Source organism: Parasteatoda tepidariorum, chromosome 7 (assembly GCF_043381705.1).
Source record: "Parasteatoda tepidariorum isolate YZ-2023 chromosome 7, CAS_Ptep_4.0, whole genome shotgun sequence".
In the NCBI taxonomy this organism is placed as follows: domain Eukaryota; kingdom Metazoa; phylum Arthropoda; class Arachnida; order Araneae; family Theridiidae; genus Parasteatoda; species Parasteatoda tepidariorum.
In genome coordinates this window covers 10,486,550-10,509,416 of record NC_092210.1, presented here as the reverse complement: position 1 = coordinate 10,509,416, position 22,867 = coordinate 10,486,550, and the positions used below count along the sequence as shown (strand labels likewise).

Genomic DNA, 22,867 nt, shown 5'->3' with positions numbered 1-22,867 from the left:
TATATATATATATATAAAGCGTTTATTACGAAGGACCTTGTATTATACACCTCAGTTTTACATTTTATTTTATTTACGCTACATATTAGAAAATAATGACCAAAAAGAGTAAAATTGTTGTATTCTAAAATAAACAAAATGATATACCTGAAAGTCCTGGAATTAAATAATACTGCAGTTAAAAATACTATAATGACTAAAAGTAGGGCATTAGAATTCGATTATACATTAATATGTTTTCAGTTTATATTTGTATATTCAGTTTATATTTGTAATTATATATTCATCTTAAAAATGAAAAATATTAAAAATAGTAATTTATTACCATTAATTAATAATAATTTAATAATTATAAAATTAATAATGATTTAATAATTCGTGATGACCTACTTCGATGACGGATTGCAGCTAAAAGTACATTCAAATTTTCACATATTTATCTCAAAAATTTCATTAAATTAAAATATTATATTATATACCAGTATTATACTTATATTAATAATATGCAATATTTGTATAAATGAGAAATGAACGAAATGTAAAATATCATCCTGTTCTAGATTACATTACGTTTTTTATATATCTTATATTTACAAAGAATTAGCAATTAAAAACAAAAGAATAATAATATCTGGATCTAAATAACGATAGAAACTTCTTTGTGCTTATCTTAATTTAGCTGTATAGGAATAAAAATGGAAGCTACATACATTATCCATCCCAATATTCTTTGTACGTCATTTATTCATTTCATAGTTGAACCCGGTACAACAGGGTACTGGAAATGATTTTTTTTTTCTTTGGTGTCAAGTAGGTGCTGCCGTCAAGCGGAAATAAGTAAAACTAGAACAGGCTGCTACTGAAGCCACATTTGTCTGGATTTTTTAAACGATTGTATTCGTAATTTTCGTTGTATGTTTTACTGGTAGTTCTAATGATTTTGTTGCTAATATGTTTTAATAGTTGCTAACATTAGAGCTACACTTAGTAAATCCTTAATGCAAGTTTGATTGTCTTCAGTTTCATGCAGTTAAACGTTTGTTTCAGCATATTTTACGATTTACCTTACCTTTTTAACCAGTAAAGTGTTCTGCGATAAAAGTTAGAATCAATTTTATTCAATTCAATTATATCAATTATATTTATCCGTATAAATTAATATCAGAATTTATAGTTTTAATTAAAAATGTCAACTAGGAGAAATCTTTACAAATATTTAAAATGTACAGCTATTTTTTTTTCTCAAATTAATATCTATCACTAACAGTTTTACCGTTCTTTAAGACCAACCCTTCAGCGCTTGAAACCACTATCCTCACTTTCACTCCCAGGAAATCCAGTATATTAAAAATATTTCGTTTTTTAAATGTTATTAATTTTATATTTCAAAAACTTAAAAGCGTTTTTCACGTTTCGTATTGAAACTACACTGAATCATGGACTGGGTGAATTTAATATTCTTAAATTTAACGCTATAATTACTAACATATGTAAAGATAGATGGATATAGAGATAAATATTTTGTTGATCGGAAGATATGGCTAAAAATAAATTGTTTAATATACAGATGTCCAAACCTGATGCTGAACTACATCCTTGAGTGGAATAAATCAATCAAGTGTCGTAATTTTGTGAATGGCAACTATCCATTTGCACTATTCCTATTGGACGATATGTATTCCCAGCCTAATCGAGACGTATTTGCTATTGGTTGCAATCTAACTGATTGATCATTGATTGTTTACCAGTGAACAGGAAAGTGCGGTGATGGCAGCTTATTTAAATTACTCAAATTACTTAATTAAATTACTGAGTTACTCTATTAAATTTAAAAAAATCTATAGAACACTAGAATTGGTTCTTCTCCTTTTGAGATCATATCATATTTAATTTAAAGAATGCGATATTTATGATTTTTTATAATAGATGTGTATTCTTTCATATATTTGTTTAAAATATATATCTTTTGAAAAACATTATTGGTTATATATATATTTAATCAAATTGTTATTATTGAAATACACACGTGCTAAATTATTTTTACAAACAAAGAATATTAATATTTAAATATTTTCATATACTATTTTCTGGTTAAACCCTGAGAGGGCACATGCATAATAATAAATAAATGTACCGCACACATATTTTTCAGCATGTCAACTGGTTTTATATGTTGTTAATAATTAATTTTAATTAGCACCATGCCTGAACATTAAAAGTAAATAACTGCTACTTTTTTAAAAAAATGTCATTGTTATTTTATTTATATGATAGTATAATGTATACATGGAAATACTTGCAATTTTTTAATTAGTAACTAAGTATTTTTAAAAAATATTTTAAATCAGGATCTAGTTCTGAAGAGATATCACATGTAGATGGTAAAGTTCAAATATGGTAGTTTAAAATAAAAATTTCTAACTTACTTCGATGCACTGGACCTAAATAAAAGTTAAAATAATTTGCATTAATCTTTAAAACATTAATATTACCCAGATGTGAAAGAATGGTTAGAGTGATTGAAAAAATTAACAAAAGGTATTAATTTCATATACTCCAGTCACTTTTTTTTGTGCATTCCTCAGTTATTCCGTATAAAAATATTAGTATAATGAAATACTCGCAGTTATATATATTACCGGCAAAGTATGAAATCCGGCATTGTATAGAATGACTAGGCATTGTATAGAATGCTGAAAATTAGCCGGCAAAGTTTGAAATGATTTATATTTCACACATTGCCTAGGTATTCTATAGATTGCCAAATGCTATTTAGGCAAAGTATGAAACAAACGTCCTGATGAGGTTATTATGTAAATGATGTGCATGATACTGTGAATGACCAAAATCGGTGGTTGTTGACTTTCACCGGTGAATGTTGACAATCATATAGTCGCTTTGGTGAATGTCCGAAATATTTATTACACACGATTTGATATTAATTTATTCGTGAATATAATTACATTTATTCGATATTTTGATATTTACTAACGATAGATAACATTTATTCGATATTTTAATACTTACTGACGATAGATTAGAAGAAACATCAGTGTTTGGAGTATCGGGCAAATGTATACCGGGCACTTGACCTTAAAAATACATCAGTGCAGGGTATACCGGGCAAAGGCACTTAACTGAGCCTAGTATGACTAGACCCTTGGTAAATGTCCGAAATATATTTGAGGACTAGTTAAGTGCTATTGCCTGGTATACATTTGCCCGGTATTCCCTACACTGTTGTTTTTTAAGGTTCAGTGCCACTGCCCGGAATACATTTGCCCTTTATACCCTACACTGATGTTTTTTTAGGGTCAAGTGTCATTGCCCGGTATATATTTGCCCGATACTCCAAACACTGATGTTTCTTCTAATCTATCGTTAGTAAGTATTAAAATATCGAATAAATGTAATTATATCCACGAATAAATTAACATCAAATTGGATGTAATAAATATTTCGGACATTCACCAAAGCGACTATGTGATTGTCAACATTCACCGGTGAAAGTCAACAACCACCGATTTCGGTCATTCACAGTAACATGCACATCATTTACATAATAACCTCATCAGGACGTTTGTTTCATACTTTGCCTAAATAGCATTTGTCATTCCACAGAATACGTAGGCATTATATACAATGCCTTGGGAAAGTATGTAATAATTCTCACATTTCAGACTTTGCCTAAAAACATTCGGCATTCTATACAATGCCTAAGCATTTTATACAATGCCGGCGTTTCATACTTCGCTGGTAACATATACACCAAAGAGCCATTACATTATTACCACCTTCTATCTCGCCCAGGTTTTCATGGTTTCTCGTCCAGGAACAATGCTTTCATGGGGCACATTAGGACCCATAATCCTCATAGAACAATCCCTGACGTCTGTAAGCTACTTGAACATAGTTGCAGCCCAGGTTCACCCATTCATGCAACAGTTTTTCCTACGGGGGATAGTGTTTACCAACAGGATAATGTACCATTTTATATTGGTCGAATCATCACGGATTGGTTCCAGGAACATTCCAGTGACTTTCAAGTCATGTCTTGGCCCCCAAATTCACCTGACCTTAGTCCAACAGAGCATTTGTGGTCCTACTTGGAAAACCAAATTCGTGCTGCCACGCTACCCCTTCGCAATGTGAAGGAATTGCAGGACCAGTTGGCGAGAGCCAGATACCTCAGACTACCTATCAGCACCTTGTGGAATCAATGCCACGGCGGGTGCTAGCAGTTTTGAGGAGCTGAGAAAAATTAAAATTAATTATTTTTAAAAAAATAATTTGGCGACAATGAAAAAATACTTAAATGGGGCGATTAATATTAAAATGTGACCAACTTGCGAGAAACTTGACTTCGCGCGCGTAGTCAAGTGACTTCGCGCAATTTCATTAATATTTTTTTTGTTGCTAATAATCGTTTGCTAATCTTTTTATTTTTATTTCTTTCAAGCTATAAAATACGATGTTTCCTTTTTAGTCGTTTAATTATTTTTTTGCAATTTAGTAAAGAAATTTGAATAAAACATTTTGAATAAAAAACACTTTATTCAAGGAATGTCTAGTTTCATAAAAGCTTGCTTCTGATGGAATATGGTTATACACCAGATTGTGCTAATTTAATGTGATAATTTTTTATTTTTTGATTTTGTTTTTCAATAACTGATACAATTTCAATAATATACACGCATATGCATAGATTCGGAATAATATATTTATCAATTTCTAGAATATGTATTTTATGAATATTAATAAAAATACGTAGTCAGCATTTTTAATGATCTTAAAACTTCTTTACATCTTATATATCGCCATAATCTTAAAATAAATTTGTAAATTACCTATCTGCGCGTGTTTCGCAGAATTATTTTTCTAGCTTTTTAATTGAATTTTAATGCAAAATCTTAATTTTTATTCTACCATATACACCGAAGAGCCATTATAGTATGACCACCCTCTATCTATAACAATGGACTTGCCCAGGTTTTCGTGGTTTCTCGCCCAGGAACAATGCTTACATGGGGCACATTAGGACCCATAATCCTCATAGAACAATTCCTGACGTCCGTAAGCTACTTGGACATAGTTTCAGACCAGGTTCATCCATTCATGGCAACAATTTTTCCTGCTGGTGATGGTGTTTACCAACAGGATAGTGCATCATGTCATAAGGGTCGAATCGTCATGGATTGGTTCGAAGAACATTCCAGCGACTTTCAAATCATGTCTTGGCCCCCAAATTCACCTGACCTTAATCCAATAGAGCATTTGTGGTCCTAGTTGGAAAACCAAATTCGTGCTGACACGCTACCCCCTTCGCAAAGTGAGGGAATTTCAGGACCGCTTGGTACCATATGGTAAGGGAATTGGCGAGCGCTTGGTACCAGATACCTCAGACTACCTATCAGCNTTGGCCCCCAAATTCACCTGACCTTAATCCAATAGAGCATTTGTGGTCCTACTTGGAAAACCAAATTCGTGCTGACACGCTACCCCCTTCGCAATGTGAGGGAATTTCAGGACCGCTTGGTACCAGATGGTGAGGGAATTGGCGAGCGCTTGGTACCAGATACCTCAGACTACCTATCAGCCCCTTGTGGAATTAATGCCACGTCGGGTGCTAGCAGTTTTGAGCTCTAAAGGTAGTCCTACATGTTATTAGCAGGGTGGTCATAGTGTAATGGCTCTTCGGTGTATATTAACTGTTAGATTAGTAAAACCAGTTTTAAGACATGTTTAATTTATTTTACTTCATATCGATAAGTTTGTTTTCTGCTTTTTTTTCGTCTATTAAAATTTAATTTTTGATTTTTAAAATTTAATTTTTTAAATATTTCAGAGCCATTGAAGCATTATAAAGAGTAAGTTTTGTGAGTTTTATCGTTGAATAATTATTCTTAATTTTGAAATGTCCTTTTCTCTGTCGTAAAAGAATGCGTCCTGATGAACAATGATAAAAAATGATTTTTATAACTTACCGAAAAATATGACAAATTTTCAGCATTTATATTAAATTTATTTTTTAGATATGTAAAAATAATAAGATGAATCTCCATATGATGTAACTATAATTAGTCGAACAAATTTCAGTATTTATCTTAAATTGAGTCTAGATTGAAATTTACTATAAAAACTATAAAAAATGATTTACTTAATATTTTTTTCTATTCTATTTAAAATTATTTAATAACTTACCTCGATGTACTTGACCTATAAGTAAGAAACAATTTCAGCATTTATCTTAAATTTATTTTCCAGATATGCCTTGTAGAGATTATAGATAGATTGAAAATAGATTGTATTGATAGTTTGTAGAGTGGTCTTGTAACCCCCTTTTATAATATGATTAATCTCCATATTATATAACTATAATTAGTTGAATGGATTTCTGTATTTATCTTAAATTAAGTCTAGATTGAAATTCACTATAACCAATATAAACAATGATGTACTTAATAGTTTTTTTTTATTCATTCTATTTAAAATAATTTAATAACTTGCTTTGATGTATAGGACCTAAAAGTATGAATAAAATTTCAGCATTCATGTTGAATTTATTTTCTAGATATGTGAAAATATAGGATGATGCTCCATATAAAGTATCTATAAGTAGTTAGACTATTCTATGTATTCATTTTAAGAAATTAATTAGGTGTTGGAATAATTGTGTAGCTGAAATTTACTATAACGACTATATACTAAGAGTTACTTTATATTTCTTTCTTTTCAATTGAAAAAGTAATTTCATTAACTTACCTTGATGCACTGGACCTAAACATATAAGAGAAAACACATTACTTAACTTAAATTTGATATCTGTTTGCGTAAAAATAATAGTGCGAGAGAAAAAAACTAATTTATGTGCGTTATACATTATAGTGTTCTGCACTGAACTGCAATACATTATAATAACTTGTGACCTTCTTGCAAGAGAAGCAATTAGATGTAGCATAGATTCCAAAAACTGTCTAAAGAATCGAATCTGTCAAAATCTGTCGGAATTTCTGTCTAAGGCAATATTAAATATTGCAGTCTCATAATTGTTTAGTAATCGTCTGTTTAGTAATAGCCTCATAAATGTTTAGTAATCATCCGTATTATTAAGAACCGCATTAACCGAGTTTATAATGCGATTGGGATATAATATCCTTTTCTCGATTTACACTTGACCAGTGCAACTGTATAACACGAAAAGTAATTGCCTGGTATTCATTACACTTAAGTTTTCTTTAATGTGAAGGGCCATAGATCGCTATTCTCTACACTGAAGCTTTCTGAGGTTTTAAGATCATTGCCAGGTAATCCCTAATTTTAAGTTTTTCCAATCATATATTGTTAATGAAAACAAAAAAAAATGTCGGCGAATGTGCAAATATGTGTTTCAGGAAAAAAAATTGCCTTACTGGAAATTTTATTCTCCTTTTTTTCGTCGCTAACTCGGTTATACTTAAGAAGAGAAACTAAAAAAAAAAAATGCACTGACTCTTTTTCTGTTACTCTCATATTTCATGCTTTCCTCAAAGAGTAATTGCTTCTTTATCCAATGCCTAGGTATTGTATTCAATGCTTGGTTAAAAGCCGTGGTGGCTCAGGGAATAGAGAGCTCGCCTCCCAATGTGGTGGCCCGGGTTCGAACCCCGGCAATGGCTGGTAAATACGAGTTGCTCGCACACTGCTGACGTAAATTATGCTCAGTGGTAGACGAATCGTGGGTTAGAGTACTTTGCTGTCAAGCTAACTACAGAAGACATTCGTCATTTTTTCCTCTTCATGTGAAGCAAATGCGGGTTAATTCCATCAAAAAGTCCTCTACGTAGGCAAATTTCTCCCAATACTTGATCCAAGAGTTCTCTTTGTTGTATCGTCTGCATCAGGCGCGTGGTATAGTGTAGTAAACTTCAGGCTTCTCGGTCATAAATGAAAAGAATGACACTAACATCTTCTGGATCACCTTTCTTTTATTTATGGGAACATCACTAATTAAAGGCCCTATGATAGCTCATGAAGCACTGGAACTACTCCATAAAAACACTCTGCCGCTTCGAAGATAACACGTGTCCCCTTCTCTGCATGCTCTGCTGTTAATCTCCACAAGTCAATGCATAAAATTGGTAAATCTATTCGAATTACTAAATTCGCATAAAGGCGCAATTTCAGTAACATATAAATAATTAGAAATAGCGAGTAAGCTTTTATCCCCTGAGCATGCAGAGAAGGAAAGTGAATCTTGAAGGTTCCCGCTCTCGTAATTCGAGCAACAACACAAATCGAATGTGAGCGTCCATCCGGGCAATCGGCTTAGCAAAGCTCACGGTCGCAGTTAAAATAAACTAGAAGCAAGGCACCGTCACAAAAGTGACATTATAAATTTAGACGAATGCCAAAAGTTAAAACTTGAGGGTATTGTGATAGTATCACCACACCCTTGTCTTCTGGAATGAATCAAAAATTGCAAAACTACGAAGTTGAATATTGGTAGTCGTAAACTCAAAAATCGGGTCGGCTGTTACGACGGTTATAAAATAAAATAAAAATGTCTTAATCAAAGTGCATAACATTTCACACTTTGCCTAAAAGCGCACTGTATACAATGCATGCATTCCTTACATAATCGGTAACATAGTTAAAAATAAGAATGATTGAGAACAGTAGTTCAATGAAATATGTTTGATAACTCACCTCTATGTGCCGGAGCTATAAAAAATTTAATAGTTTTCTGAATTCATTTTTGAAAATTAATGAAGTCGTAGATGTCTAAGAATGCTAGTATAAATGAAACATTGAACAAAATATATATTGTCGTTCCTAGTCTTCTTTATATTTCTTATTTTTTCTGCATAAACAGTTAATTAATAATTAAATAATGGTAGTTACTGAAACTTACTTAAACTGTTTCAGTAACTACCATTATTTAATTATTAATTAACTGTTTATGCAGAAAAAATAAGAAATATAAAGAAGACTAGGAACGACAATATATATTTTGTTCAATGTTTCATTTATACTAGCATTCTTAGACATCTAAGACTTCATTAATTTTCAAAAATGAATTCAGAAAACTATTAAATTTTTTATAGCTCCGGCACATAGAGGTGAGTTATCAAACATATTTCATTGAACTACTGTTCTCAATCATTCTTATTTTTAACTATGTTACCGATTATGTAAGGAATGCATGCATTGTATACAGTGCGCTTTTAGGCAAAGTGGGAAATGTTATGCACTTTGATTAAGACATTTTTATTTTATTTTATAATTTTTTTGAGTTTACGATTTTTGAGTTTACGACTACCAATATTCAACTTCGTAGTTTTGCAATTTTTGATTCATTCCAGAAGACAAGGGTGTGATGATACTATCANTATATATATATATATATATATATATATATATATATATATCCCGGTCATTTGTATACTTTTATATTTATTCTAGATATACATTGTATTGATAAATGTAGAAGTTTAATGAAGTAGATTTTTTATCTTACCTTGATTACTTGCTGGTAATAAAATAAATAAATGCATAAATGAAAAATTGTATTAATCTGAAATATTAGTTTCTAGATAAGACAAAATACTACAGAGTGCGGCAAAAAAGCTTCTATAAACATTTTTTTTCATATAACTTCATTAAAAATAAATTTAACAAAATATTATTAATAATAATTAGAGTAAGCTTTTACTAATTAAGAAATTTAATTAGTTTTAATAGTCGCCTTTAAGATTGAGTCAGAGAAGCAAACACTTGAAGAAATTTTCAGCAATTGGCCGTAGGACAGGGCAGAGACAAATTCATTCTTACTGATAAGAAGCTCCTTACCGTCCAACCAACTCATGATAAGAGCAATAGGATCTGACAATAGGATCAGTCCCCCAAGCGGTCCCTGTGAAACAACATTTAGGTGACAACCGCATAGGTTCTTGTAACCGATTTACCACCTTCTCTCCCCCCCCCCTCCATTCCCTACTGGGGTTGGTTAGGAAAAGAAAAGTTTTTTCTTTTTATTTATTGTTGGTTTGTTCTGCATTTTTACACTACTAATGTGATATTGATATATATGTACTATTAAGATATTTCCTTAAGAATACATTTATATAATCCATGTTGATATAACTTGCTAACATATTTCGACATAGAAAAAAGGAATGAAATGGAGATTGGCACGAGGCAGTGTAACCATACTTGTAGAGTTGTCCTACGATTAGTTAACCGGGGACGTACCTCCTGACTTTGCTTCTTATGCGCATGCGCTGGATCTCAGTACATATGATGTTTTGCTAAATATGAGTAAGTTACTTACCCTGGAAGTTATTTTTCTGACATAGCGTACCTCGCTGGAGCAGTTCCCTTCGTTCGTTACGCATTCGCAGAGCTAGACTTCTTCTCTCTGTATTCTTCGGACTGTAGACGCTCTAAGCACCCGAAGAATTGTTGAACATCGCAAAATCTAAAGTCGGTCATGGTCTGGAGCAGAATTTTCGCAAATGGCAAAACACGTGTGATTTCTATATATGAGGGCGGTGAAATAAATCAAAAAGTGTACATTCTAGATGCTGCTGCACTTCCGTGACCCTAAAAACCCTTCGGCAATATAAACTAGACGTTTGAAAAATACTTCGCTCCAACACACAAAGCCAAAAAGAAGCAAAAATGGTGCTAGGCACATTTCAATGCATGTTTAGAATGGCCACGCTACTCGCCAGATCTCAATTCCGTGGATTACAGTGTATAATATATTTTGAAATCTAGTGTCCGCACTAAATCACGTAAGACTGTGACTCTCTAAAGCAATAATTTCGGTTGGAATGGGATAAGTTATAGGTGGGAGATTTACGACCCATTGCTTTAAAATTCTGTAAGCACTTGCTCCTATGCATCGCTGCAAAAGACGGGTTCCTTGAAAACAATTAAATTTATTTTTTAGAAAAATGCTACTCCTATTAATATTTTATTATATTTTGTTAATTCATTTATTTTTAATAAAGTTACATACAAAAATTGTTTGTTCTGTTTTGTTTTTTTTTTGCCACATCCTGTAGAGTAATTGAAGAAAAAAATTAACGCATAACATTTTCTTTCTCAGTCTTCTATTTTTTAGATTTATTATGTATTTATATAAAAAACAGAAGAGTGAGAGGGAAAATATATTGAGTTAATTTTTTTTTTGATGACTTAATGACTTAAGATAGCAATTAAAGTAATTTGTTTTAATAACTTACCTTGACTCGGTTGAACTTAAGAAAAATAAAATTTTATAATCTTCAAATTGTATAAAATTAAACTTTTTCATATTAATTTTACAAATTAATCAAGTCTAGAGGCTTAAAAATACTGTGGTACCGAAAAATGAATGTTATTTATACTATCTAATTTAGTCTTCTTCATTTTTATATTTCTTATGTGTTCTGAATAAGCGAAGTAATCATCCAAAAAAAAAATGGCGACAGTGTTTGTCTTACTTTGGTTTGCATGTATGTCGGACTAATATAACTGTTTGTGACATCTGGTGAACGAATTTTGCATTAATTACATGTAGCTAATACAAGTAACAACAAGTACTAGCTGCTGTATTGTTGACAATTTCAGATTTTCCAGTCATGTGCCAAAGAATTTTGCTTTAATTTTTTTCTTGCTGAGTAATTTTTTTTGGAAAAAGTAAATCCTTTAGTTTTCAAACTAATTTTCCTTACATTAAAAAAAATTCTGTGTATGACCGAATTTGTTCCTAAAACAAATTATATTATTGGGAAATAATTGCAATGCAATTCCAACAAACTATTTGAATGATTAATATCGGCAAAAAATAAAAAGTTAAAATTGATTCTAGGAACAACTCACTTCCCCCAACGATTAAAAATTACATCGATAAAAACTAATAGTTTAATGAAGTAGTTTTTAGAACTTACCAATTTGCAATGGAACTAAATAAACACGAAAATATTTTGTATTCATCATAGAAATTAAACAATAATGCCTAACTCTGCAAAAATACTAGATTTACAGGAAAAAAAATGTACTTAGTATATTAACCATACCAGTCTTTTTGTTCTATATTTTTAATTCCTTCTATGTAAAACAAAATAGCTGTGGTTAAAAATAATAATTTAATGAACAGTTTCAATAGCTTACCATAGTGCGTTGAGTCTAAATAACCAAGAATTTCTTTCAAACAGCTAAATCATTAATACATACACTCCTGGTCAATAAAATTGTTGCACCAAGAAGGCGGTACGCAACCTTGTTAAAATTTGCAAGACAAATAAAGCATATATCATAATCAAAACAAATAAGGCATGACATGCAGAAGATTTGATTTTCAGCACATTCTTGCAAAGCAGGCAGCACTATTGACGCCTATAATTCTTATAAAACCTTAGGTTTTGAGGCAATTTGCACTTAAATTTGCATTTGAACGCTATTTTCGACTAAAAAAGATGCAATCCTTAGTATGCGCGTCTGCTCTTAATTTCAGAAGGATTACAGCCTGTTGGTGCTTTGGTGTTGCAGTTATGATACCGCAATGTTGCTACTCGTGCTGGCCGAGATTCTTTAACTGACCACAAAATATAGAATGCTACTCCTCACAACTAATAGTTTAGAAGACATATATATATCCACACAGACACAATGGATCGCACAACCATATTACTAAATTGATTTGTCTGTGAGACAGAAAGCTTATGCGCTAGACCAGTTGGACAACGCTTGCAGTTGTATGAGCTGTTAGCGCGACAAACGTAGTTTCTGCTACCCTAGACAGAGTACCACAGACCGGAGCGCCCTCAAAAAGGAAATCAACAACCGACCAGAAAACAGGAATTAGGACTCGTCATCTATTGACGAATCCCTGTTCTGAATCGTGATAGCTGCAACCGTGTTCGGCGAAATGGTGGCCAACGTAAGTTGAAAACTTGCATGCAACATCGTCAGATTAGCAAACCACCAGCAATTATGGAATAGAGTGCTTATTTCGATTACATATATATTTGCTTTCCTGGAATTTACATTATTCTTCAAGCGTATTAATTCACCATGTGTCTGTCCTATCTTTTAAGCTTCTCTAATGTTCAACAAGAAACTGCAAAACTCTAAGCAGACCGTACTCTTTTTTTATTTCCCCCAATAAAACTTATTTGACTTCTAGTGGGCTGAAATTCCCTAATAAAACATATTACCCATTAAAACAGTTCCCCAATAAAGCATATTTGAATTCCCGTGGGCAGCAGTTCTCCTGATCTTTGAACTATTCCACTTGAAACCATTCCCTTGATCTTTGAAGAATATTAAACGTGTATTCAATAATGATCATTTGATTGGAGAACCAGTTCTCGCCAATTATTACTGTCAACGAACTGTAGCATAGTCTTGGAGCTGAATTGATTGAAGTTCACGAAAATACCATACAATCTCTATTTGACTCTTTGATACAGCGGATAAATACTGTTACTTAAACCAAAGAGCTACTTTTATTTAAAACTACTTTTATCTAAGCGCTACTTTTTTCTAAGCGCCCTACTTTTTTTTAAGAAAAATTGACCACTTGCTCTTCCCACTATCCCCATATATCCAGTAAATACTATTCCCCATCTGGCTAATAAATATTCAGTTTTATACCTTCCTTCCTGGTGCAGCAATTTTAATGGTCAGCAGGGTATATCAATATTAAGTACAACCAAGTAAGTTCCAATTCCTGCAGTATTTTTTTAAAAAATGTTTTACTAAAGTTTTTATTTTATTTTCAAACTTTCAATTTTCCACGTTGCAAAACAAGAGTATTCTGTTTAATACATATAACACAATATAAATAATATACATTATCAAAAGAATACATTTTAAAGTACATTTAGAAGCATTTAAAGTATTTATGCAAAAATTCAGTAAAGTATCTTTGTTTACTACTGTATAAATACTTTTAAAAAAAAGGTGAAAAGGATATTTTCGCTCTGATTTATCATTTATTCATCACAACCAAAGCGTCTTTTTAAATATCAACTCCAATATTTAAAGTACGTTATCGACCGTTATAACGTAATTACCACTAATCGTAATGGTAATCGTAAATTACCACTTTGCTCCACCATCTTCACATGGCTGTTCTACCCCACCACTTTCATTGCGACTTTGCTCCACCATCCCATGGCCACTTGTCCCCACCATAACTATTGCCACTTTGCTCCACCATGTCTATGGCCACTTCACTCCCACCATGTCTATGGTCACTTCCCCCCCCCCGCCATGCCTATGGTCACTTCACCCCTACCATGTCTATGGACACTTTTCCTCCACCATGTCTGTAGCTACTTTGCTCCATTTGACGCCATTACAAAACAATGTGGTTAAGCATCTGACTCACATGACTTAGTGTTTAAAAATACTCATAATTTTAAAAGCAACTAAGCAGTGATCAGGCAGCTTAACATCATCTAGTAATAATATAATATTGTTTAGATTTATTCAACAATTTCTGCTACTTACGTGAAATCATGACGGGAAAAAACAATAAGTTACTGTTTCAAAGTCACAGATAACACTATCAGCATCCATAATGACAGCAATATTGTGTTGCGAACGTTCATGTGACCATTTTGCCTTTCCTGGCCACTTAACCAATCTTACCTTTATGTGAATTATCCATTCCATTCTTAGTTGTTTTTTTTTAATTATTTCTTACCTGTGCTAAGTAAAGAACAATTGTTAATATTAATATTTTAACTAAAAAATTATAACTTACTTTTAGGAACTGGTGCTAAATAATTAAATTAATTAACGAAAATTTAAACAATAACTTGGGAAACAAGTGAAAATAAATAAGTAGTACGAAAAATTATGAATAATAGGTAGGTACTACGATAAATAAAAATGTCTAAAAACTCACCCGCATTCAGGTAATCAACTGTAAAAAATTTCAAAATTAATTATGCTACCTAATGTCACTCAAATTATTTTCCTCAATTAATATCAATGATATATTTTTATGATTTAATGCAGGTACGTCTTCAATTTACGACCCGGAACTTTAGATCTAATAATCTGATTTTCCTCAATCACGTGAATCTTAATGGTTCTTAAATATGCTAAATAGCTAGAGCAGAACAATATTAGATATGAAGTCAGACATTTAAACGGCCTTTCTCTTAATAAATAATTCTTTTTCAACGAATTTGGATATTTAAGTCTCAAAATATGGCAGGAGACAACTGCAAGCAAAAAAATATTGTCATAATACGTTCGACAGGAGAGCAATTAAGAGTTTGGATTCTTTAATGTAAATTTTAATTTTGAGCACTTCTCTATATCTCTAGAACTTTTAAGCGAATCAAAAAAAAATTTTGCACATCGTAATAAAATTTTATCCGAAGATGACTATGAGGAATTGACTGTGTAAAGAACAGTTTTTATAATTCTAGTTTTACACATCATTTATTTTTATTTTTACGTATTTTAAAAATAAATAAAATAGTATCTGAGAAGTAAGCTCATAAATATTTTTAAAATAAATTAAATAGCTTTATTGAATCTAAATAAATCGGGCCTAATTTTTACCACCTTTTATTAATTGTTGCGACGAGGCTCCATTTCATGCTTGCTTCTCTCACCTACCACTGTAGTTCTCAATTGATTCTCATTCATCATTGTTTATTTCTTTTTAAAAGTCAATCTTGACGAAAAAATAATGAGCATTTTGGTTTCGAAATATACAATAATACTTGCTATATGTTTGTAAGAACATTTTACTAATATGGTAATCATAATGAAACGGACGATTACCTAGATTTGAAAAATAATCATTGAAAATTAACCTAATCATTAAAATTTAATTAATAATAAAAAAACAAATAAGAAGTAATTTTACTCGTTGAAAAGACTTATAACAACTGGATACTTGCACTTCAAGTAAAAGATCACAAATACCCAGACACGTGACCTAAGACGTCAACGCCAGCTGATGGTTTGTAAGCAAAATGGCGTGTTAAAGTTGAGGTAAGTTTCTCAACAAATGTTAGAATATTAATTAAATTAAAAATAATTAAATACAGCACCATATCGCACATCGAATTTGTTGAAATATTATGAAATATTTACCCCGACCTGCCCCAATTTAGGGCATACGGGTAAATGTTTATTAAAATCAAGAAAAACAGAAAAGTACATAAAATACAAAAAGTAACATTACAGAGTAACATTATGTAAACATTACAGAGTCTAATGGCAACAGCAGCAAAATAATTAAAATGCTCCGAGAGTCCCGCCTTATAGTGCCGAAGCCGACGGGGCTTCCCTTATAGTGAGCCAAAGACACAAATGAAAAATTTTACAACACATCGCAGGAAAGTACAGTATGACATACAATGCATCATGTGCAGGCAGTACATAGGATTAAAACGAGTAATATTACGGAGTAAGTTGGGTCGCTAAACCAAAGCGATCATTAACATTGTGACAGGATATAAAGGACACAAAGTATAAACTGTTGATGTATTCAAGAACAGTAAAACATAAAGTGAACCATTAAAAAAAACGTGTACCTGAAGTGAACATAAGAAAACATTAAAAGGTCACAGGTAAACGGAGGTCCCAAGTTAATATAGGTCAAAGAACCAATACAGTCGATGACAAATTGACAACAGGTAAGACAGAAGAACAAGGCGTAATGAGCCAAGAAAATCTCAAATGTAAAACAAAAGGAGGTGAAGATGTAAAGTGGTAAAACAAACAATTATCAAATACAATTAAAAGGCGACGCTAAAATTTGCAAAGCAAGGAAAGGCAATGTAAATAAGCCAATTAAAAAGCACAATGTAGTGAATAAATAGATTAAAACAGAATTAAAAAGCGAATGAGATAGATAAAACAACAAAACGTTGTCAAAATAACGGGAAGCGAACAGGCGGGCAGCCCAACAACCGGGACTGAGTTTAGTTCGTGTAGAGCGGATCCAAAATGTCATCAGGGGCGAGTGCGTCCTCCAGGGTGCGTTTAATGATGTTTTTAATAATTTGCCTCTGTTTATTAGTCCTGCACCAAGATCTTATGTCGCCTCTTCTGTCAAAACTATTTCCCCTAATGGTTGCAAATTTTTGACAGTCAAGCATCAGATGTTTAATAGTCTGATAGTGACCGCAATATTTGCACGCGGAGGATTTTTGAAACATCCTAGCTTGGTGATCGCCAAATACACCATGGGAAGTTAAAAACTGATTAAAGTAAAAATCGCTGGATAAAAAACATTCGTTAACTGTAGGTATCAAATAGTGTGTGTGTCTCCCGTTTGCAGAGCTGCTCCACCTGTCCTGCCATAAAATCCTACTGACCTGCCTCTGTCTATGTTTGACCTGGGGTTTTGTTATGGTGTAGTGAAAGTCCACCCCGCCCAATAAGGTGCCCTTTTTGGCTAAAATATCTGCTTCCTCGTTGCCAGGCTCCCCCGAGTGGGCTTTAATCCAATTGAATAAGCATTGTTTGTTTTGAACAATTTCCTTAATTTCTTCTACAAGAGGGTCTGTTGGGGTTGGGTTTTCAAGGGCCTGCAACGAGGACTTTGAGTCAGAAAAGATGGTGTATTGTTCAATATTGTTATTGTTTGCCCAAAGGGTAGCCAATTTGATTGCCGTAAGTTCGGCGGAGTAGATACTACACTCATTATTTAAACGTGCGGTCTGTTCGTAAATAGTATGGTTATCCAGTTTCACCAAGAAACCACAACCCACCCGATCTTCATTAGCGCCTGTGCTTTCATTGGTCACCTGTTTCTTACTGCCATCAGTGTAGAACTCGTATTCAACGCCCCTCGGTGAGCCGAAACCCCTACTAACGATCTTTAACTTCGTAGGGTTATACACAGGGACTGAGTAAGGGATATAATTTTTAAGTTCATCTGTTTGATAATCGCTGTCGTTAAATTCTTCTGGTGACCAGGTATGTCGTTTAATCGAAATAGTTGCTCTAATTTTTAAGTCAATAGGTATGACTCCTGCAAGTATTTGTAGTGCCTCCGTGCTAGTTGTAGAGTAGCATTTAGTGATGTTGAGCAATGGAATTCTTTGGATAGTTAGGAGCTTCTGGTTTATTTTAACTTTATTCTTATACCACACGGAGGCACCATAAATGATTTTCTTTTCAATAGCCTGCATTGTTGGCTTGTTGAAATGTTATCCTTTCTCGTTCACATCTTTTACTTAACTTACATTTATTATTTGTTTATGTGATCCTTTGTATCCGTGATATATTTTTGTTTTGAGTACCTGGTTACTTCGATGCATAATTAGTTTGTTTATATTCTACATGGCTGCATGCCGGTATTTGTGTTAAGTAAGAAATATATTGTCTAAGAATTGAAATCTTGGTGAAGGAATCTTCGCGTAAGAATATAGAATGTGTCACTTAAGAGAAGTGATACTTGACTGACTTAGCTTACTCGAAATAGAATGGAAAGGACAGCCACGTTTAAACAACCAATCAGGATCGAGGTACACACACTACTTCACGTGGAGGTATCCCATTGGGTAATTGCACATCAAGAAGAAGAAGATCATTGATACCCAGACATGTGACTTAAGTCCTCAGCACCTGATTGCTTATAAGCAAGATGGTGAGTTAAAGTCGAGCTGAGTCTCTCGACTTAAATTAGAATGTTAGCTAAAATGAAGTTTATCAAATACAACGCCTTATCGCACTTCGTATTTGTTAAAATAAAATCATTTCTCTTCTACTTATTTCACTTCACTTATATTTATTATTTGTTTATGTAGTTTATTGAAACCGTGATATATTTTTGTTTTGTGTACCTGGCAACTTGGATGCATAATTAGTTTTTTATGTTTGTTAGTTTACAGCACGTGGCTTTGAGCGCCTGTATTTGCGTTAAGTAAAAAATATATAGTGAAAGAATTAAAATCTTTGAGAAGGAATTAAAATCTTTGTAGAAGTAAATAGAATGTATCACTTAAAAGAATTGATACTAGACAGGATTGGCCCACTCGAAATAGAGGGGAAGGAACAGTAGCTAACGTAAACAAATGCCACGTTTCAACAACTAATCAGGATCGAGATATCCACAGTGCGTCACTTGCAGGTATCCCATTTAAATAAGGAACGGTTTCTTATGTCTAGTTATTACGTTTCTTTATTTTTAAAACTTTTACCGTGAATGTTAAGATTTATGTCTGGCATCAAATAATCCCTCTCCCTTTCTCTCTTGCCGCGTTTGATTGACATCTATTCGAAAGCGAGCTCATAAAAGTCTCGAGGGAAAATGAATATTCTACAGCAATGGATACATAGTCAATATTTAAAGAAAAAAATCTGAAAAACCTTGAAAAATCACTTAAATTTTCAATAACTTTCCAATAAATAAGAATTACAAAAACAAAAAAAATTCTCACTAAAATTGTAATACAAAATGGTCCTATCAGAGCGTCAAATTTGATATCTTCAAGCATTTGAGTAGACAGTCGATTAACCAGCTTTTTTCTTATTTACTACAAGTTTAACAGTTAATGATTCTCAAACTAGTAATTCCATTAAACTCTTTCCGCGTGTGCCTACGCACCTTCGTAATTTAAAGTTTTTATAGATTTTGAGCAGCAAAGTAAAATATGACGTAAAGCAAAAAAGTGAGAAAAAAAAGTTTAACCACTTAAAATTGCAATAGCTTTAGAACATATTGGAATTTCACAAAAACTCAGCGTCGCATTTCAAAAACTCGATGTCGCATTTATAAACAAATATGATCCTTTCAGCTTTCTAATTTCAACCCTCTAGTTGCATTCCTGCGGCTTATAGAGCTACCCGTATGGTATTTTTTCCAACAAGTTCAACAGTTAATTCTCGAACAAATTATTGAACGTTTAATTTATTTTATTTCATCGTAATATTAGTACGCTTTTTTACACACCTCAGTGACTTCAAAATTCTCAGTCTTATAGTTTGTGTGCAAATAAACGAAATGTAATGTTGAATTGTACACCCAGCGATTACGATTACCAACCTAATGAATTTTTAATATAGAAATAAAAAATAAAATAATATAGAAATATAAAATAAAATAATATAGAAATATATAATAAAAATAAAAGTAGATACTTAAAAATATTGAACATTACATTTTTTTACAAAAACACTTGAAAGCATATAGACTCTATGTCAAGTTTCGAGAAAACAGATTACTATCAGAATATAGGAGTAGTGTATGTTCCATACTATGGCGCACTTATGTTTTTAAAAGTGCGCTATAGCATGGCATACTACTTATAGTGTATAGCTTAAATTGATAAAAGGCAATTCCAAAAAAAATATTATTATGTTATAAGTAAGAAAGTTTGCAAAAGAGTTTTAAATAGTGTTTAGCTATTCACGGATAAAAATAAGAGTATAAAGTTTAAAAAGAACAGTTACTTGATATTATCCTTTAATAAATATCAGCAATAGATAGGTTATATTACAGCTTAAAAGAGTTTTAGAAGAAGCAGCTTAGTGTTTTTATACATGACCAAAACAGTAACGTAAGCACTATTATTAAAATAAAATAGATTAAATTAAATACTTGCAACTTCTGTCCTTAACATATTTTTTAACTATTTAAAAGTTTTCTTATGTTTTCATGAAATATTTCTGGAACAAAATGCCATTTTTTTATACTTGAAACAAAGGATTGTCGAAAAAAGTAGTGCGCAATTGCGTCGAAGTACGCAATTCGTGTCGAAAGTACGCAATTCCGACATTTTCTCCCCATGAATTTATTGTTTTATGATCATAACTCTTAGTAATCATGATCAGAAAACAATAATAATGCAATAGTAGAACAATAATTTAACAATAATAAACATTAATTTAAGAATAATTTAATCATTTTCAATCGTGATATGATTTTATAAGTCGTAAATTATACTGTAGATACATAAGGCTGTATATTGTATGAATTTCAGTAACGTTACAATATGAGACACATATTGAATTAAAATCCATTCATAATAATTTCTTAATCCATCGAAATAGTTTATTTCATTAATTAACTTTTTATACAGAGTATTTAAACGTTTATAATCGGAAAAACTTGAATTGTTCTGCTTAATATGAGTCAAAATTTCTCCGAAACCTGACAAACACAAACCTAAATATAGGACTTTCCAAAAAATGCAGTGAACGCAACGCTGACTATTTTACCATAAATTTATTGTTTTCTCATCTGAAATTTGAATTTAAAAAAAATTCTATAATGTTAATTTTTCTTGAATAGAAAATTATATCGCACAAATAATGAATATTTAGAGCATATGACATAAATACCAATAGAATTCAGAATTTGATGCCGTTAACGTTATTGTTTCAATCTTTTGAGAAATGAACAATAATTAATTAAAATAATTGGAAAATAATCGTACTTACCTAGTAAGATACCATTAATAATGGTGAAAAATAATGCATGCTTCAGCATATTGGAAAAACAACCTTTCTTTCAAAATTAATAAATGTAAGTAATTGTAAAAAATGTTGGAAAGCCTTATATCAAAGTATTAAAGTGTTGTAATAAAATTTTGTTCTGTAAATATTTACAGAAATTTGTTTCAAAAAGCTTTATAACGAATAAGCGTTATTGATTCTCGCAGGTATAAAGTATTTTTGAAAATTGATAGATGCTGGTTTAATGTGTGTATTTAATTGAAAAGTGTATCCATTAACGTTTTTCGAGCGTAAAACACTTTAACAACCCAATTATTTTGAGTTACTTATTAGAGTGTCACATAAGGCTATCCTGATATTGTACAAGCAGCACACTATACACTTGCAAAGCAAAGATCATAAAGTATAAAAAAAGAATTTAGTTTTACTATCTGCTACTTATAATGATTTCTTAAAGAGTATTGTTAGAAAAAAGTTCTTAAAATTGTACGTATGATTTAAAAACCTATAGAAGCTAAATTGTTCTACCTATAAACTGACAGATTTAATCATGATATTCATGGCTTAGTTGTGTACAATATATCATTCCTGAAAAGTCATAGTAGTACTACTTTTTTTTATAACTGATTTTTCTTCTAGAAAAAGTCATGTCCCACTAGTTGAATAAGAAAGGTTACGAATTTTAACTCTATGAGAAATTTAGAAATACTAGAATTTCGGTTAAAATTTTGCAGACTTTTCTATTTTATATGGTAATTTAAAAAAATTATGCATGTAACTTACATGTGACGTAATCAAAACCGTATTCAAAAATGGAAGGAGGGGCAGTTGCCCCGGGTGTTGGGACTCTTGTAAGTGCTCGAGCAAATTTTCTTACAAAGAATTCAAAAGATCTCTTTCATGAATTTCGGTGAAACATTTTCAGACTTTTCTATTTAATATGGTAATTTAAGAAAATTATGCATGTAATTTACATGTGACGTAATCAAAACCGTATTCAAAAATGGAAGGAGGGGCAGTTGCCCCGAGGGTTGGGACTCTTGTGAGTGCGCATCAAATTTTCTTTCAAAAATATAGTGTTTATTAAGTAGTTTTTAAAAAAATTGCAGAAAATTTCGTTATATTCGATATAAAATCTTTAATTTTGAATAAAGGATGTTTAAAATTCCAAAAATTTTGAAAATATGGTTTTCGTTGCTTTAAGGAAAGGGTCCACAGTAAATATTTTTTCCTGGGGATCGTAAAGTAGTGGATGTAGTTGCTTTCTTCCACTGCTGCACTACAACTTTCGTAGGCCCAGCATTGGCTCACGTCAAGTGGGTTGGGACAAAATCGGGTAGTACCCGATCTTTCTCAGAGATCAGAAGTAATCGAAACAGAACAGAACTACCGTTGGACTAAATCCTTATTGTTTATACAGGTATGAATTTTTAGTAAAAACATCTTAGGCTGGACTAAA

At 31.9% G+C, this 22,867-nt stretch overlaps 1 protein-coding gene across 1 annotated transcript in view; it reads right to left on the bottom strand.

Moving 5' to 3' along the window:
- The window catches only part of LOC107436640 (uncharacterized PE-PGRS family protein PE_PGRS46), a gene marked incomplete in the record, with an annotated part of 97,979 nt that extends 76,425 nt beyond the window's left edge, over positions 1-21,554 (bottom strand). Inside the window, 12 exon segments of the mRNA XM_071183039.1 lie at positions 391-408; positions 2,427-2,441; positions 6,202-6,216; positions 6,763-6,777; positions 8,686-8,700; positions 9,497-9,508; positions 11,229-11,243; positions 11,916-11,930; positions 12,139-12,153; positions 14,741-14,755; positions 14,885-14,902; positions 21,394-21,554. Coding sequence (XP_071039140.1) covers positions 391-408; positions 2,427-2,441; positions 6,202-6,216; positions 6,763-6,777; positions 8,686-8,700; positions 9,497-9,508; positions 11,229-11,243; positions 11,916-11,930; positions 12,139-12,153; positions 14,741-14,755; positions 14,885-14,902; positions 21,394-21,442 — 217 coding nt within the window.
- Positions 21,555-22,867: the final 1,313 nt, after the last annotated feature.